This window comes from Mesoplodon mirus, assembly GCF_964341445.2.
Source record: "Mesoplodon mirus genome assembly, chromosome: 3".
In the NCBI taxonomy this organism is placed as follows: Eukaryota; Metazoa; Chordata; class Mammalia; order Artiodactyla; family Ziphiidae; genus Mesoplodon; species Mesoplodon mirus.
This window is the reverse complement of record NC_138978.1, coordinates 144,265,695-144,284,876: the sequence shown is the minus strand read 5'-3', so window position 1 is coordinate 144,284,876 and position 19,182 is coordinate 144,265,695. Positions and strand designations below refer to the sequence as shown.

General features: G+C 43.1%; 1 protein-coding gene across 1 annotated transcript; it reads right to left on the bottom strand.

The window, feature by feature from the left end:
• Positions 1-716: 716 nt before the first annotated feature.
• On the bottom strand, positions 717-12,409 carry NEK2 (NIMA related kinase 2). Its single transcript, XM_082612724.1, has 8 exons — positions 12,193-12,409; positions 10,809-11,026; positions 10,299-10,539; positions 8,325-8,407; positions 7,454-7,580; positions 6,188-6,407; positions 4,614-4,739; positions 717-1,800 (listed from the first exon to the last, which is right to left on the bottom strand). The coding sequence occupies exons 1-8, from the start codon at positions 12,286-12,288 to the stop codon at positions 1,574-1,576; spliced, it is 1,338 nt and encodes a 445-aa protein (XP_082468850.1). The 5' UTR covers positions 12,289-12,409; the 3' UTR covers positions 717-1,573.
• Positions 12,410-19,182: the final 6,773 nt, after the last annotated feature.

Sequence of the window (19,182 nt, the reverse complement as noted above, 5' to 3'; positions counted from 1 at the left end):
TTTACATCAAAGTGGTCCTGTTAGGATTAATCTGTGGGTATACCATAAAGGCCTGGTAATCAGTTTCTGATTGTATTTCGATATTATATCTTTCATAGAACTACGTTATCAACTGTGTAATAAACCTATAATAAAGTAGCTAATAAAGGAGCTATTTCTTCCCATTTATGACATTATAACCCTTCATAATTTGGTCTTATTTCATTAAGCTAAAAGGATTAGCATTGCCAGGAAAACATCACATGAAAAATGTGATGGGCACAGCAAGGACTGCTAATTCATATTAAAAGTCAGACATGTAAAAAAAATCCATCAAAACCAAAATAAGTTTCCTTCAAGGGTGGGGTATATTCCAACAAGTTTCAGCTGAGATCAGGTTTCTCAGGAGTGGTACCCTGACATTTAGTTGTGAGGGCCGTCCTGTGCACTATAGGATGTTTAGCAGCATCCCTGGCCTCTACCCACTAGATGCCAGTAGCACCCTCCCTCCAATCATAACAGTTAAAAATATCTCCAGACATTGCAAATATATCCTAGCGGGCAAAACTGCCCCTGTAAGAACCACTGGCTTAGATGGACAAATGAGATGGGTAGTAAAGTGCCGTATAGCTCTTGCGAGCATCACATTCTCTTCCCTGACCTCCAATGTCTAAATATCATAAACCCAGACTCCCTCCAACTAAGATCAACAAATACAAGTGACATGAATACAGGAAAACTAAAGAATTCTTTTATTTAGTGAAAAAAGAGTGGGCAAATGACAGACAGCTCACATACTGTTAAATAGAATAAAAAGGGGAAGAAAAAGAGTAGAGACACCATAGTGATGGATTTTCACAAAAGGTGACAGATTTAAACTACAGAGCAAGGGGATATTTATAAGCGAGATGTCAAGGTATTAGTGACCAATCTATACCCAATTAGGTTTTCTCTAAGCTCAAGAACATTTAAAACCTCAGACTTAAATTTTAACTCTAGACGTGACAATTGTAAGCACACCACTTCAGTCCCTTAAAACTTCTCAGTAAGTGCTGCTCCTGGGTAAATATCTTTTTCTAATATTATTTCCCCACCCCAACATATAGAATATAACATTTCATGTTCCAGTAGTAATCACACACAGGATTAAAAACCCAACCGGCCAAGAAAGTGTTATTCTTTCTATGAAGCCTTCTTTACAAAAGAAAGAAAAATGAAAGGGGTGGACATTGGTACAATTCTTTTTTTTTTTTTTTTTTTTTTTTGTGGTACGCGGGCCTCTCCCATTGTGGAGCACAGGCTCCGGACGCGCAGGCTCAGTCGCCATGGCTCATGGGCCCAGCCGCTCCGAGGCATGTGGGATCTTCATGAACCCGCGTCCCCTGCATCCTGACCCTCAATCACTGCGCCACCAGGGAAGCCCCATTGGTACAATTCTTGCTGAAGAACAGCAAGAGTAATACCAAACCACCCTGCTTACTATAGAAAAGGCACGGCTCGCGGTACCAAGTATACAGGCTACAGCAGTGGAATACTCATCTCGAAAGGGCTGGCAACATTACAGTGGTACACAGGTCTGTGTCTCTGGGTCAGGCTAGCGCATGCCCAGGATCTGTCTGCTTTTCAGTTGGTAAGTGTTTTCAATGTCTGACAGGGCTTGAGCGTGAAGCTGAGCAGCAAGAAGCCTTTTTTTCAGGTCCTTGTACTTGGATTTGAAGGTGAGCTGATTCTCAGAATTCTCACTCCTCATGACATTCTCCTTACTCTCCCCACGGAAATGAACTTTCTTCTTCATTATCGAGGATGTAAGATCAAAAAGTTCTTTAGAAAAAAAAAGAAAAAGGTTTTTGAGTTTCATGAACAGGAGATGAACTCCTCCATACTTATCAGACTTACCAAAATATTTATTGTCAGTTTGCATGTGAAATCTGGGTACCTGTTTATTCTCTCTGGGATAGGAGTGTTGAACAAAATTCAACTGAGCAAATATTAAAGATCTTACTGGCTTTATTCAACAATTCATAAATCGGGCAGCATCCCATCCAGAAGACAGAAAGGAGTTCCAAGGAGCTGTACTAAAGGAAAGGCTTTTATAGGTAGAAGGGGGCGGGACCAGGAAGTTACACCAGCAAAGGGGGGATTGTCTGTGGCAAGGTCACCTTCCTTTAGGGGACAGTAGGGGTCTATCAGGCAGATGACCTCACTAGTGCTGACTAGGTAATTCCAGATTGACTGGTTTAAGATTCCATTCCTGAGAGAGGCTGAAACTGCCAGTAAGTTAGGTATTAAGTCCTGATTTGGTGACGTTTGGTGACCAGTGACTCCATTTTGGACCTGTTGTCTCTTTTTTAACAGGTTAGGGGCATGAGGTTGGCAGAAATTAATCAGCCTTTTAATCTGTAGCCCAAAATCAAGGAACCTATGTTTTATTCTCTCGACAATCAACATTCCTCTTAAGGTTAAATGCACTGAGGATTATGGGCCACAATATAAAACTTCTGGAAACCAATGTTATTTATCTCTATTCTTGAAAGCAAGTGCCATTCTACCTAGAACACATTACTTCCAGAAAAGTACGGAAGCAGAAGCTCTTTCTCATAGCGAGCACCTACAGTTTTGGCTAAATACTTAAGAACACATTTTAAAGCGGCTTAACTGACCAGAAACTTCTTCCAAAAAGAACCTAAGCAAGATTCAGCATGGTAAAAGTAAATCGAGTTAACAGTGAGTGAACTGTACTTTTAACATGAAAAAAATAATAATTTACTTAAAGTGGCTACACTATTAGGAACTGACAACTATCTGGGGGTTAGGGACTTGAAGGTTTGAATTCTAGAACCTTTTGGTTTTTCCTTTGTGTTCATTTAAAGGAAATGTGTTCAAATATTAACTGAGCTCACTGTATGGGCCGTTGTGGACCAAACAAAGGCCCTATTGTGGTAGGAGGAGATAGACCATAAACAAATAAACAAGCCCATATAAGGAATATTTGAGGATGGTATGTGCTGTGAAGGAAATTAACATGGAGAGAGGGAGACAGAGGTGCTGGGGGTGTTTGCAGTGATGAAGCTGCATAATAAGGTGACTTCTGAGCAGAGACCTGATGAGAGTGAGGAAGTAAGAAGTCACGTGACTATCTAGAGATGAATGTTCCAGTCCAAAGAAACGGAGACGCCCTGAGGGAGGAGCAGGCTGCACAGAGAAACGCTGCCCTCCGACTGTCCCAACTTCCTATTTCATACACCGCTTCTCTGCAAAGCATTTTAGGAGATTGCTTTTAGGCCTCAACTCCATTGTTTCAAATAGATCCACCTTTATTACCACAAACACCTATACATTTGTAAACAGACAGTGTAAACTGTAAATCCTACTAATAAGACAGTTTTATAAGAAAGTGTTTAAAAAAAGAATTAGTATTTCATTAAATAGACTAATTAGAGCTTTTAAAAAGATGCTGTTGCTTACTGTGATGATCTCAATTTATTTGTTTTCCTCATGTCTGAATTTTATAACCCAAGGATGGGGAGAGGATATTTCCAACTGTCTTGAGTTCACAAGGGCACCCCCTCCCCACTGCTTTGTTGCTTTTCTTAGGGCTCTGACATGCTTTAGGCTCTGACAGTACTTTAAAATACCTCCTACCCACACTGGACACCATTCCCACGGCTCATTTTAAGTCTTTGCCATGATTCGCATACCGGTAGATTCTTCTACCTACGTATCCTACGAAGTGAAACACATCATCCTTCGCCAGCTCTTCTCACCCTTTGCTCAAAGACTCTCAGGGCAAGATGTAAATAAACTCTTTAACTGGGAGAGCCGTCCCCAACAGGACCTTCAGTATAATTCTTGGCAATGGGCTTGATGCATGACACTTACCCAGATAAAAATTCCTCCTCACTCTATCACAGTAATCATGATTTAAGTCTAGTTTATCTTTATGGATGGCAGTGTGGAATCTAAGAAAAGCTGAAATAAATATTATAAAAATACTGAAATGGTAGATAGCAATACTGAGAAAAAAGATATTTACTTCCATCACTAGTTTCATTTGTTTCCAGCACTTGTTACAGAGCATATGCAGGTATCAAGCAATCACATTTTGACATACACACGTTTCAATTGAAACGGGTCTTAGCAAAGATCCAAAAGTGATGGCCTATTCTACAGTTGGTTTATCACACCTTTTAAGCCATACTTTCTATGAAGGATGTGGCAAATATGAGTTGGTTGTGTGGTAATAGTAAGGTGCTAGGATTTTCACTTGAAAATGGAGAGAAATGTAGAGTTTTGAAAATATACCCAGAGAAAAATCTGAAAGGCACAGCATTTTTTTTAAATGACCTAGTTTTTAAAAATAAATATCAAATACTGAACACACAGTTTGATAAAGCGAATAAAACCGAAGATGAAATCATCCTGACTCATTGCCTCATATCTCTGATCACAGTTAAGTCAGTCATTGCTAAAACAGAATTTTTATCTCCACTGAAACGCATATATTCAATTAACTCCATCATAAAATTCAAGACTCTGGAAATTTAAAGGGCTGCCAAAGCCACCTTCGGGGCAACACTGGTGCCCATTTCCTCATTTGTGGCACCAACTTCTGTTCTCTGAGCTGGTTCTCATACCTGGACCACCCGCCAGAGACAGGAACTTCTGGTCCTTCAGCAGGCTGTAATTCTTCAACAGACTTTCTGCTCTGGCCAGCTTGCTCTCTGCCAGTCTCTCACGAACACAAAGCTCACGTTCCTTCTCTTTAAGAAGGGAATGGAACGAGAAAGAAAGAAATTAACAAGTGGCATAAACAATTCACATTTGGTAATCTTACCGCTTTTCCTTATCGCTAAGGCTAACAGCCTGACCTCCGATGAGTCATGCTTTGTGAAGGGTTTCCTACTGTATACTCCAGCCAACCAGACTGTTCCCGTTTCATAATGCTGTGTGGTTAGCATGTTGTATGTTGTCTTAGGTTTTCTCCTAAGGACTGGCTTAAGCACAAGGACAAAGTCAGCTTCAACCTTTGGTTGTGATTTGTGGGACTAACTCATGGGGGAAAACAAAGAGCTACTGCCAACCCCGCTCTCCGCGGAGAAGGGGCAACAGTTCATTTTCCGGGCATTACCCGGCTGCACGGTACAAACCCTTCGCCCTCTGGGTGAAGGACAGCACCCAAATAGAAGGGAAAAAACCACAGCTCAGTTAGGTGGTACTTCTTTAGATCAGTAACAAAGGCTATTATTTATTCACGGCCCAGCATTCAGAGAGTTCAGATTTCAGCTGCTATGTGAAATTACAAAACACTGGGGAAAGTTGTCATGCAAAGTTTTTGGTTGTTTGTTTTTTGTGGGTTTGTTTTTTTTTTTTAAAGAATTCTTTTGACAGAAGAGACAAAGATTTTCAGGTAAGCACAGGCTGTACCTCCCACAGACAGCGTATCTCACAGTACTAGACAATTATCATTAGGAAGTAAGACATTAAAAAACGCATTTAGATGCTTTATAAGTACGTTTAAATAGAAAAACACTTGTGAAGTCTGCATTGGCATAGAGCTGCAGAAGCGAGATCGGGTGAGCCATGGGGGGGAAGAAGACAGTTGCGGCCCGTCTCATCCCTCGGTGTCAAAATGCAGAGCTGCACTGCTGCTGCCTTGCGGAGTCCTAAAACCTGGGTAGCAGCTCCCACTTTAGTGGGGTAGACAGAGTTTCAACATCAAAAACTCATTAGCACCCAGTCCGTCAATACCCATCAGAGTATTTAAATATCTTGTACCCACATGCTTTGTGGAACTGCCCAAATACATCTAGTCTTACACACTGTAGGATTTCAGACCCGGGCTGTGTTGGAGCAGCGTATCAGAAGGGAGAAGCGCTGGCAAATTCTAAGACCTTCTTTACAATGCGAAACCTCAGGGTACGTATATTAAGAAAGATAAAGAAAAGAATGACTCTACAGTACAGTGTGATGGCTACCGTGCTGGGCTGTCACAGTTAGGGCCCGACAATGTGACGACAACAGCTGATATCAGAGAAAGAGGCTCAACATGAAGATGCAGCAAGCTTGATGTGAATATCTTGGTTTCGCAAGTATTTATAAAAACGCTCTAATAGAACATAGACATGAGATCCTCTGTTCAGATAGATTTTCACATACATTAGAATAAGCTTTCTGGAGCTCTCTGTGCTTCACCCCCACTCAGACTTACGCTCCAGGCTTTCTTCCCTTGCTCTGAGGGCTTGCTCCCGCTCCTGTAACTGTATTTCCTTCAGTTTCAGCTCACTCAATACAGGGTTGGAGTCCTGCAACTTTCCTGGTTCTCCTAATCGCCGCCCTCTTCTCTCAGGATTTCTCCTTTGCTCTTCGGCAACCAAGTCTGCTATCAAAGGATTCTCAAGAATTTCTTCAACAGAAGGTCGATGGTAATCCTGGGAAAAAAATATTCAGTGTTACAGGCACACTACACAATGGACTACTCATCCTGAAAGATCAGTTACATCTAAAACAGCATATATTTCCAAGGCAAAAGAAAGGACTCCTTTACAGATGGTTTTTTTTTTTTTTTAGTTGCACAGCATTATAGTTCAACATCTGTATATACTACAGAGTGATGACCACCACAAGCTCAGTTACCATCCATCACCATGCAACTGACCCCCTTCGCCCATTTTGCCCATTCCCCCCACCCCAACACACACACATGGGTCTTAAACACCTGAAAAATAAGTTCACTGGTAGCTTTAACTCATGAGGTTCTGGGTCCACAAAGTCATGCAGATTTTAACTTACCTTTGTTCCCCTTTTAGCCTAAGAAGGCTCATTCCCTGTGCTGTGCTGGGTAGCGTTGCTAGGGTCGGTCTGTTTCAGGGCACGTACTGCCCTTGCATCTCCAAACTACATTAAGCAGGATGCTCTCTCACCGACCTTCAATCCTGTTACTTTACCTGCATCCTTCCTTCTCTTTGAACTCCCACAGCATTTAACTCTATTCTTACACAGCCTGATCCCTAGGGCATCTCCCTCCCCATCCCACTGCCAGCTTTTTTTCTACATAATCTCTTGATTTCCCCTCTACTCTTTTTAGCCAGCCCTCCCCCACCATTCCCATCTCTAATGATCTCTAATCTCTCAGAGCTAGAGGCAGAGTAATAAGGTATTATTCCTGGCCCCTTCCTGTACCACCTGCCTCTTTGAGGTAGGCAAGGACAAGGGGAACTGAGGATTTGGATCCTTATTGCAATCTTTGCTTGCTACCAACCATCTGTTAGCATGGCAGAGTGGGAGGAGACATAAAGAAAGCACAGAAGGCAGGCCAGCAATGTGCCAAGGATACATGTTTTCACTCGTGGTAACAGTAGATTTAGCTAAAGAAATATATTTAATGTTTCTTTAGACTCATTGCTCCACGAGAGCATACACTGCAAAACTTAACTGAGAGATGGAAACATACAGTATATCATCTTATAAACTTTACCTTTAAATTTAACATCCTTGTAATAATGTCATTTAATTCATTAGAGTAACGATATGGAATTCGCCTGAATTTGCCTTCTCTGATCTTCCCAGCTAGTTCTTTCTGGTTGAAAGCTGTAAATGGAGGCCTGGGGAAAAAAAATTTTTTTTTAATGTAAAAATGAAGATATATAATAAGAAGCAAACCAAAAGCAGAGTTTAAGTTCCAGTTTGTATTTATGTTTCTACTTCTGGGATCTTCTTCTGTAGCTAAGTTTCCCAACCTTGGCACTACTGACATTTGGAGCCATATGATTCTGTTATGGGGACTGTCCTGTGCATTGTTTAGTATGTTTTGCAGCATCACTGACCTCTGTCCATTAGATGCCAGTAGCTATCCCTAGTTGTGACAACTAAAATGTCTCCAGACATTGTCAAATGTCCCATGGGAGGCAAAACAGGGGGGCAAAATTCCCCTTCGCTGGTTGAGAACCACTGCTCTACAGAATACTTTAGAAGGGAAAAAACAGAAAGAAAAAAGGGAAAGAATCAGAACTCTTTCCTGTCCAAACCCTAGACTGCTTCTCTAGATCTTTATTTCATTTCTTCCACAGGCTTGACCTATATGCTCTCCCCTTGAGCTAAGCTCAGTCTAACAGAGAAACATCTAACCAGGTTAGAAGCTTGAACAAGTCTAGATCCAACCTCAGGGATTATATTATTAATTTGTAAATAATTTTTTTTAACCTGTCCATCTACCTTAATTTTAACCTATGGTATGATTCTTTCAGACTTGAATGTGCATGGATGCTCAAAAAGCTGAACCCGGTGAAAGGTGACAAATCTCTCTAAGTGTAAACCTCAGACTAAAAATCTGTCTTCATTATACTTACATTAATGCACACAATTCATACAGCAAACAACCTAGTGACCAGATATCTGACTTCTCATTGTAGGACATATGATTCACTTGTTCCTTAAGGGGGGAGAAAAAGGTAAGAAAACAGGAGTTTAAAGTTCATTTTGTTTTAAAACTTATAAAATTAGTCCTGGGACAAAAATGGAACCTTAAAGTTTGGTAATATTCACTCAAGGAAAAGAAGGGAACAAACTTTATATTATAAATATTTTATATCTATAACAAAAATTTCAAATACAAAAGGCTGATTCCTCTTACATTAGATCTTGTGTCATAACAACAAAAAGATGGTACTTTATACTTTATATTCAAATTTATAATGGAAAAAAGGCAATGATCTTATCCTAATACACTTTGTCATATATAATTCATTCACTTATTTTTCATTCACAAATATTTATTATGTTACTACAGGCAAGGCACTGGCAAGTTAAAGGTGAGCATGAGATAGCTCTACCCTCTACCCTCAAAGAATTCATAATCTAGAAACTCCATTTTAAAAGAACCAGAGAAAATTCTAGAATAACATCTCGCCCACATTTAAATGAATATAGACATAAATGGCTAATTGAATCATTCATTTATATATTTTTCCCTTAGTCCACTTATATACCACAGTAGTAAGTAATATTCTCACTTCCTATTTTAATTGTTTGCCTTTCTTCCACACCTACAGTAACAAGAGTCCACCATGGCTCTTATTCTCAACAGAGGGCACAGAGGCAAGTACTGTACTGAAATCTTCAGGAGTCTTCTTAGTAATTTAAAGTCCAACAGGGGAGTCTGGTACCACTTCCTGACAATCAATCCCATAGGGAAGGTTAAACTGATCTATTTACAAGGGCAGGAGGGAACAGGAACACAAGAATTGTGCAGGTTTCAAATTTTCCAAGAACCACCTCTGGATAATTTTCCTTTATATCAAAGCCTTTCTATTTGGAATCTGATCCAGTGAGAAAATGACACTGCTCTGGCCATGTCTAATCTGAGTCAAAAACAAAATCACTAATTTACAAAGTTTTATACTGTAGTCAGATTGGTTAACATAACTAAAAAAGACTGAGAAAATCCTGAAAATGTTTGTGAACAGCTAAAAAAATAAATCTGTCTCCATCTTTATCTGCTCATCTTTCATATACAACACATTGGTGCTATCACTTATTGATTCAAGCTTTTCAAAAGTCACTAGAGAGCCATAAACAGTTCATACCCTTTGACCCAGAAATTTCATTTCGAGATCTAAACACCAAGGAAATAACCAAAAAGGAAGAAAGAATCATTCATACAAAGACATGCATAGCAGTGCTCTTTAGAATGGTGAGACATTTGGGAAACAAAATATTCAGCAACTGAGGAAACAGGTAAATGGGTGGACTCTGCAGCTGCACTGTAGGAAAAGGCAATAAAAAAAGAATAAGTACAAAAAGTTAACACTGCAAAAATATGTTGTCAGAAGTGAGTGAGTCTCCTGAGCCCTGAATCTCCATGCGTAAGAATCATCTAGAAGGTCTGTTAAAATACAAAGTCCAAAATAAAAAGTGGTGGAGGACAAACAAAGAAAAAAAAAGTTGAGTGCAAAGACCTGTCCAGAGATCCAAATTCACTGGATTTGGGGCTCAGGACTCTGCATTTCAAACGATCACCCCAGATGAGTTCCAGCTGGTGTCCAGGACCTATGGCACTTTGGGAAGTGCTGCTCTTGAGGGCAGAGACAAAACCTATCTCATCTTTGTGATCCCAGAGCTTAGCACTCGGTAGTCATTCAATGAAAGCTTGATTTATATTGCTAATACAGGAACTTAATGGTCTGGTGGTCCATTTGGAAAAATATAAATTAAAAATAAAACAGTATTGTTAATTCCTGGCTATTGGATATTACTAAACAAACAAAAAGTTGGGTGCTTAGCATTAAGATGTTTAAAAAGCATCTAAATTCTGAAATACTTACAGGAGACATATAATAAGGTGTGCCAACAAATGTTTTTGCAAAACTCGTATCGTGGTTTAATATCCTAGCTAACCCAAAGTCTCCAAGCTTAACGTTTTGCTTGCCATCCAGGAAAACATTGGCTGGTTTCAGATCCCGATGCAGCACAGTATGACCACCACCACTTCGTCTGTGACATTCCTTTAGGGCCAGAGTCAACTGAGTCATCACTCGAAGAACAAACTCTTCATCCAAGTATTGTCTAAAATCAAAGCAGTTATATAGCCTATAACTTCTGAATAAAACCATTACAAAGATGGGATGATGTGAATTATCTAGTTTTCAAAGTGTACACATAGGGAAATAAATTGATATGAAATATGGGTGCTGACATACCAGGGATTTTCTAAAGTACCGTGGACCCACCAAACAAACACCAGAAGACTCTTCCCCATTACTAAGTACTCTGTCCCTGATCCTAATACAGGATGCTTAACAGAAGCAAAACTAGGCCCATTTAAGAGATTTTACCTTTCCTTGGTCCCCTTTGCAATTGCACTAGCCAGGTCCCCTCCTTCGCAATATTCCATTACAATGTACAGTGTTGTGGTGGTTCGGTCAATAATTCTGTCATAGTATCGGACAATATTTGGATGCTTCAGCTCACGAAGTAAATTCACTTCAGAAACAAGCATGTGTTTCTCAGCTTCTGTCATGGAGCCATAGTCCAGTTCCTTCCAAACTAATATCTGAAATAAAAATTTCCAAGGTACAAATAAACTCATTATACTCAAAACCTTTTTTAAAACTTTTAAAAATTACTTCTCTAGTAAGTAGATCATACAGTGACATCAACTAATGTAGTTCAATGAACCTAAGGACCCCTGAGTTTACTTTCATAATCTTCCCCTAATTTTTCAGCAGTAAATGATGCAACAGAGGGTGACGAGGTACATTAGGCCTCCCCCAACCCCCTAACCTCCGTTGCTTAGTCAAAGCTGGTGCAGAGGTAGTCAAAGTCCTCGAGCATTCCAAGTCAAGATTTCCAAGGTAAGAGAACTTAGTAAAGGTCCTCCCGTCAGAGCCAATTTCCTCTCCATTGTTTCTTTGCGTAAAGTCTACCTACACACCTTGGGAAATCTGAATTCAACAATCTGAATAATGGGTATTTTAAATGAATTCTGACTACAAGACATAAAAGTTCGAGGTGCTGATGGTCATGACCGAGAGGGCTCTTCTCTAAAAACAGCTCAGGAGGGCTTCCCTGGCCCGCCTGCCGATGCAGGGGACACGAGTTCATGCCCCAGTCCGGGAGGACCCCACATGCCGCGGAGCGGCTGGGCCCGTGAGCGTGAGCCATGGCCGCTGAGCCTGCGCGTCCGGAGCCTGTGCTCCGCGACGGGATAGGCCACAACAGTGAGAGGCCCGCGTACCGCAAAAAAAGAAAAAAACAACAACAAAAAACAGCTCAGGAGTCAGCTAGCTGTCACCAACTGAAGGCCCTTAGCAGGTCAAATTGGGAAAAAGGAAGAAAATGGAAGAGAAAGGAAAAAAGATGGAAAAATATATATATAACATAAATATATAAAAATACGTAGTCTCGTGTAAATAGCAAAAGCGGTGTTATGTATTTGACAATATTCTATTTGGCACATTCTATTAACTTTATTTAAAGATTAAGGACAGATTCACAAATAAAAAAAAAAAAAAAAAGGAAAAAGGGACACAGTTTCCCATCCCTTTAGAGACCCAGGACCGACACAGACCTGGGGGGAGATGGCTAACTCTTCTGAGCACCCTGCCTTCCAGACGCACAGCCCCAGGCCCCTCGCTTCCCTTCGGGGGCAGAGGGCGCGCCCCCCGCAGTTTGCACAACCGCGGCGGGGGCGGAGACAGTCACCGAGCCGGCGCTCACCTTGCCGTCTCTCTTCCTCCGGATCTTCTGGCAGCGGCCGTAGGAGCCCGTGCCAATGGTGTACAGCACCTCGTAGTCCTCCGCCCGAGTCGGCATGGCCGGACTCACGCAGGACACCTGGACGTCGCACCACCGTCGCGGAGCTGCAGCCACCGAGTCGGAGACCTCAAGCCACAGCACCAGGCCGCCCCAGTCTCCAGGCCCGTTTAACCGTCGCGGGCCCCCGCCTCGCAGTCTATTGGCCTGCGGTAAGGCCGCTTCGCCTTTCTGATTGGCTAAGAAGAACACAACACCCTGGGCATCTTGGGAAAAGTGTATCGCTAGGCAACCGCGTCGGCGTCGGTGTCGACGTCCGCTTCCGACGTCTCGGGAGAAAGGGGCGGAGCTAAAACCAAAGAGAGGGCGGGGCACAGAAAGCCGCAGTGCCAGGCGGTAATCCGCCACCCTGTTCCTCTGGCTGAGATCGCCAAGGCAACCGAAGTCCAGAGACCTCTTTTCAGACTTTTCTGCACACTGCCTCAACCAGCTGCCTTTGCACTCTGACCTCTCACACAACCCATTCTCTGCACGCGCCCTCCTCTCTCAGGTTCCTGTACCCTGAGCCCGGGGCAGGGTCACGCTAAAGTCTGGGTAAGAGCTGAGTACAGAGATGAAAAGGACTGTCTCTCCTTGAAGGGTGCGCGAATAAGTGCTGACAGTGCTGCGGGACTGTGTAAAGTGCTTGCAGGACAAGCACTTTACATGTATTGTCTCGTTTATAAAGCAGGAATTGGCGTTATTTCCGATGAGGAAATGGAAGCACAGGAAGGTTATAGTATTTGCTTAGGTCCAACATCCAGGAAGAGAAGGATAAATGCAAAAACAGTGGATACTCATAGTAATGATTTAAAGTTCACACATGACTTTAGGATGTAGTCCTCATAGAGAGACTATATCTTTGAACACCAAACTTAGAGGCCTGTTTAACGTGCGAGGATGTGTACAAAATCTCAGGGTGGAATATGGAAGTCCCTGGTGTTTTGGAATATCCAGGAGAATATGGTGGCTCTAAGGCAGAGAGAGGTTTACCTTTGACTCCTACAAATTCTTTTTTTATTAGAAAAGACTACCAAATAGGTTATCAGTGGTGCCAAGCACATAGCTGATTGACAATACTTCACTGAGTGCAGCCTTTTCTGGGCATGCACAGAGACCAACATTTTCAGCTCGCCCAGCCAGATGGAACAGTCCCACTTTTAGCTGGGAGAGGGGACCTGGAGACCTCCATCCAAAGGTGGAGGAGTACTTTACAAGAAGGCTAATAATTTGGCAATGCATAAATAGGTCAATTTTCTTTAAATATCTGTTCAGCATGGGATTGAAAGTAACTTGATTTCCTATTAATAAGAGTTACAAACCTCTCTATGTTAAAAATAAGGAATTTATTACCTGCACTGAATATAACATAATTGGAATTGCCAGCCAGGAGATTTTTAAAGTAACATTCAAGGGCACTGTCTTACCTCAAGGGAATGGAACCAGTTTAGTTTTCAAAAGTTATGTAAGGAGCCACAAGTGGCTCAGTTAATTGGCTTCATATTTTTTTTATTTTAGTACCTCTTAAAGATTGACGTCCCTGGAGCTCTTTCACTGGCCCGCCTCAAATCCAACCCTGCACCTTCTCTCTGGCCATTCTTATGCTCTGATGCTTTGCCCCAGTTCCCCAAACCCGGCACACTTTCTCAGTTCCCTCCTACCACCACCACCTTTGCACCTGTTACTCCATTTGTCTGGGATACTATCGATCCCACTCCCTTATCCACTCCCCTACCCCTGATCATGTCTGTCTAGAGGACACAGCTTGTCTTTCAAGACTCAGTGCCAACTTTCTCTCCTGTACCGTGGAAAGCCCTTCCTAGCATCCTAGAACAAGCAATTCCTCCATCTATAGTGTTCATAAACCACTTTGTACATAAGTCCACTTTAACTTGTTATTTAACATTATTTGTTTATATGGATCTCACAGTGGCTCAACTTCAAATTCTTTGTAGCTAGCATAAGCCCTGTAATAAAAGAGGCATGCAAAAAATCTTTGTTAAATGAAAGTATGAGAAAGCAGCTTATTAATAATCATGAAAGAATTTGGATGAGCCCTCAAGTACTCACGTTTTGATAGCCTCCAGCCCTGTGGCAGAGACTAAATACTGGGTAAAGAGCCATCCCAAGAGTATGGAGAGTGGCTCCTAGGCACATATGTTCATTCAACAAATATTTATTGAGCACTTTTTATGTGCCAGATATAATGATAGGAATTAATATGCTGAGTGTTCATTAGAAAAGAGACAGAGATGGTAAAGAGTGACATGGGTATGGCATGACAAACCCTAAAAACATGCCAAAGTTAGCCCATATCATTGGGTGGGAGTGAGGGGCAGGACAGCCTAGACGTTGAGAAGAAAGAGACATTGGTGGCTGAGGAACATGTGGAGGTCGATCAGGAACACTTTAGAGGAAATACCCCTTCCCCCACCACTTCCTCCCTCCTTCCTTCATATTCCACCCATCCTGTAAGACTCAGCTCAAGCCCAGTTACTTCCCTGAAAATTTCCCTGGCTGCCTTCAACCCACGGTGCCCTCCTAAAAGAGCAATTGACTGTGTTCTTTACTCATTTAGGATGTGCCATATAATAGTCTGAATTACTTGCTGCTCATGTATATCTATCTTACCTGACCTATTAAATCGAAAACTCATCCTTCAACAAATATAAATCGAGGCCCCGCCAGGTGCTGAAGATATCCCAGTGAGTGGGACTGACGTGCAGTCTTGGAGGTGGAGACAGTAGATGTACCAAGGAGACAGAGAAATGCAACCATTACAAATTCTGCTAAGAATTAAGAAAACAAAGAACTGAGACAGAAATGGAGAAGACTACAAAGACTACACTGAAAGAGAGAACTAAGAGATGACCAGCTCCATAAGGGTGGGACCAAGGCTTGAACTTGTCTATAACCAGGCTCCCACACCCAGGGTCTGATTCAGTGTCATCACAATTTTCTTGCTAAATATGCTCATTGTTGTCAGTTTTAATTTAAATTTGGTGAAATCTCAAATAAAGAGATTATTTGCACTATGTCTGTGTGTTCTGCTCACAAGTGCTCTACAGGTGTTCCCAAAGACACCAACAAATTTTTAAAAGAAGCTCCTTGGAAGACTAATGGGCACCTCCAACTTAACATGTCCAAAATCATACTCTTGAGCTTTGTCCCAGATTTGTTCTACTCACTGTTTTCTTCGTCTTAAGTAACTAATGCAGGTGATTTTTTTGTTGTTTCTTTTGTTCACTGCAATATCTCCAGCACCTAAAACGTGCCTGGAACATAGTAGGCACTCAGTTGGCATTTGTACATTGAAAGAATGTACCAGCGAAGGAACAAACAAATGAGCCATCATACTCCATTGCCCTCGGCTTCCCTTTATATGTTACATTAAAGACCCACTAGAGGGCTGTAAATCACTGCATGATAAACGAGGAGTCAGTACGTCTGCCCCAGCCCACCCCCAGACCTTTCCTGACAGGTCACTACGAGATTTGCATATTTAGCGTGTCAAATCTCAGAGAAGATGTTTGTGTGTCTTATCTCCACAATTACTTGGAGCCATTTGAAGTCATGGATTATGGAAATTCTTTAAAGTGCTTACTAGAGATTTCTAGAAATAAAAGAGAGAGAGAGATTCTTTAGAAAGAGTAGAAGCTAAAAGATGTTAAAGAAAGGTGCACGACATAAATAACCATGTTCTAGAGGAAAGAATGAGATGTTATGGAAACTGACCCTAATAGCGACCCACCACTTGATCTAAACAGAAGGACAAGATGAAGCTAAGAGATAGCTTTGGGTTTAATGGCAGGCAGCTGATGGAAAAGGATGATAAGAAATTTTTCTTTGAGACCACATTGTGGTTAGTTCTAGCTCTGTCACATTTTAAAGAGGGATAGCATCATGCTTGCACCCAAGGGTACAAGTTAGGGAAAGGCTGGCTTCTGTTCAATACAAGGATAAACTTTCAGACAAAGAGCCACCCACAAATTCTATGTTTTTTTTAATGATATTTGTATATTCAGGATATATATTATCAAATCTCTAAGAATATTGATAATATAAATTGGTTAAGAAGAAAGTTAGAACGAATCACAGATGCTGAAGCCATAATGTGTATCTAAGGGACTTCAGGAGCTTTTAGAGAACACTCCTAATTTTCCCTTCAGCGGGCAGCACAGTGAAATTGTAGGAGCAGTGAGCATGAGGTCTAGGAACCCAGGTTCGGCTAGTTCTGTTTTGATGAACTGTATGACCTAGGGAATCCACTTCACCTCCCTGTAAAATGAGGGTTTTAAATGTGATGACCTTTAATGATCCTTCCAGCTTCACATGAAAACTGAAAACTGAAAACCCTCCTCCTGAAAACTCACCGGAACTGCTATCAGAGCCAGAAAGCTGGTCTGCTTAGCCCTTGATTTGACCCCAGATAACAGTTTTTATTAAGAAGCTATGTCTGCATTAGCTTTCTCAACATCCTCTTCATTCTTGACTTTTATCAGCAACATTTATTGAGTAACAGACACAGTGACAGGTGCTGGAGATAGAAAGATAAAAGATCAGCACTTGCTCTCAAAGAGGTTCCCCTGGAAAGGTGAGACGTGTAAATCAGCTATCCCTATTCAGTGTGATAATCTCTCTGAAAGTTTGACCTAAATGTCAAGGGAACCCAGAGGGAGGAGCCAGGCTCTGATAGGGATGGCAGGGAGTGCAGATCAGGACACGTGTTCCTGGGGGAGGTGACCCCTGAACTACATCTAAAGGATGAATTAGAATTAGGAGAGAGGAGACTGTGGGTGAAAACTTGAAGGCATGCAGGGGCCTGCAGCTTAGTGGACCAAAGGCTGCCTGTGGTTACCTCGTGAGACAGCCAGTTAGGTAAGCAGGATGACCCAGGAGTTGAGGCAATCTTCTGAAGGTGATGGAGTCACAGTGGAAGCTTTGAGCAGACGAATATTACCAGGCTGTGCTCTAGAAAGATCACCCCAGTAACAAGATAGAGAATGAACGTGGGAGGACAGGAATATGTTACGAGAGGTTATGGTAACAACTCAGGAGGAAATGATATCAGCTGAAATGAGGCAATGGAGGAGAAGGAGGGAGTCTAGAACCGTTTGGGTGGTAGATTAGATGAGATACGGTGAGCAACCCTATGTAGGGGAAGTCGGGAGGACAACTCCTGGCTTGAGTGACCAGATGGATGGCGGTGTCCTCCACTGCAGGAGGCGATGCTGAAGGAGGAGCAGGTTGGGGTGGGGGACACTGAGAGCATGATGAGCCCGCAGGCCTGTGGGGGGACTGGCCAGTGGGCAGCTGGATACAGAGTCTCAACAGAATAGTCTAGGCTGGAGCCAGAGAACTGGGAGTAGGTGGTGGCAGAAGCCAGGTGTGGGGATGAATATGCCCCAAGAGTGGCAGAGAAGGGAGCCTGGAGGTTATACTGGGCTGTAAAGGAAGAAAAGTCAGCAAAGGAGACCAAGAAACATGACCAAAGGGGTAGAAGGCAATATGGAAATAATCTCCAACCCAGGTTCCAATAGAGGAGATCGTTTTTAAGAATGTGGAAGTGGTCCATGGGGCCGGATGTTGCAAAAAGAGCACAGAAAGGACGGGGAGAAATGAAACAGTGGATTTGGTCATTTGGAGAGCACAGGTGACCTCCTTGAGAGCATTTGCAAGTTGAGTGGGGCAGAGACCAGCCTGCGGGGGTTGCCGCTGGACCAGATGGGGAGGGCGGGCAACAGAGTGTGTGTGTGTGGACAGCCCCGCACAGCCTTCCAGAACAGCTGCGGGCCCGGCCTTTCTGTTTGTTTGCACCTTGGTCCTGTGCCCCTGGAGAATGAGTGACCTCTCCCCAAGGCATTTCCACCCTCATTGTCACCACTCCCATGACACTAGCCTGCAGGTGATGTCATGTAACACACTCATGACATGTCACCCAGAGGAGCGAGTGGTTCCTCACAGCCAACGCCTGCCCCAGGTTCCCAGCTGCTGCCAGCCACTGCCAGCACGGTGGCCACGGCGACCTGAATGTAACCCACGGAGACCTTGGGAGAGGCTGCGTTTGCTTAGTGAGGAGGGTTTGGAAAGAAGTCAGAGGAGGTACTTTGATTTCGACTTTTAGGAGGCAGACCTCAAAGACACCGGCTTGGGCCTGTTCCACTATAGGGCCCTCCACGAGCTCCCCGGTGCCCCCATCAGCAGCCGACTTGAGTCTGGATTCAGCCCGGAAGAGCCCCGCGCCTTTTGTGTTGCTTTTCTGCGCTAATCCTTTAACAAAGCCAAGCTAGAGAGTCACCTCCATGCTGCTGCCTTTCGTTAGGGAGGACGCCGCAGAGGCAGAAAGGAAAGCCTGCAGCAACAGCCTGTTACGGTGACCAGTGACCGGTCACTGAGCTCAGGTCCAGCATCCGGTAAACCTGTCTCGTTCCATCTCACAAATGCCCATGGAGAGCTGGAGACACAAAGATGTTAAGTAACTGACTCAGGGTGCTGAGTGGCAGATCCAAACTGAAGGCCCGGTGGCGTCCAGTACGGGATCCAGGATCTTGACAGCTAGTTTGTGTGACTTAACTGGTCTCGTCTAAGGGGGAGAGGATTTTCAACAGCAATAGCAACCACCAAACGTCTACTTTAGGTTCTGTCTTAACAGCTGTGCCTCGAGGCCTGGCATCTGCCTGCTGATCAGGCTTCCCCACCCTCACTGGACCCCAGAGAGCTCAGCTACTGCAACCGTTAGACACCGCGGTGAGAGGGGCTCTGAGCTTCTGCTCCCAAATCACCCGGACCTGAGGTGGATGCCCAGCCTGGCACACAAGCTGGGTGAGACCACGGCAGTGACCCTCTAGAGGGGGGAAGATGGTGCCAACCTCCCAGGGCTTCACTGAAGGTTGGATGCAATAATGTATATAGTGT

Excerpts from the sequence above, each read along its gene's own strand:
- NEK2 (XM_082612724.1), bottom strand. The coding sequence starts at position 12,288 with ATGCCGACTCGGGCGGAGGACTACGAGGTGCTGTACACCATTGGCACG. Across the intron at positions 10,540-10,808 it reads GCAAAGGGGACCAAGGAAAG|ACAATACTTGGATGAAGAGT; the intron begins GTAAAATCTCTT and ends CTTTGATTTTAG. Across the intron at positions 1,801-4,613 it reads GTCTCTGGCGGGTGGTCCAG|AACTTTTTGATCTTACATCC; the intron begins GTATGAGAACCA and ends TTTTTTCTAAAG.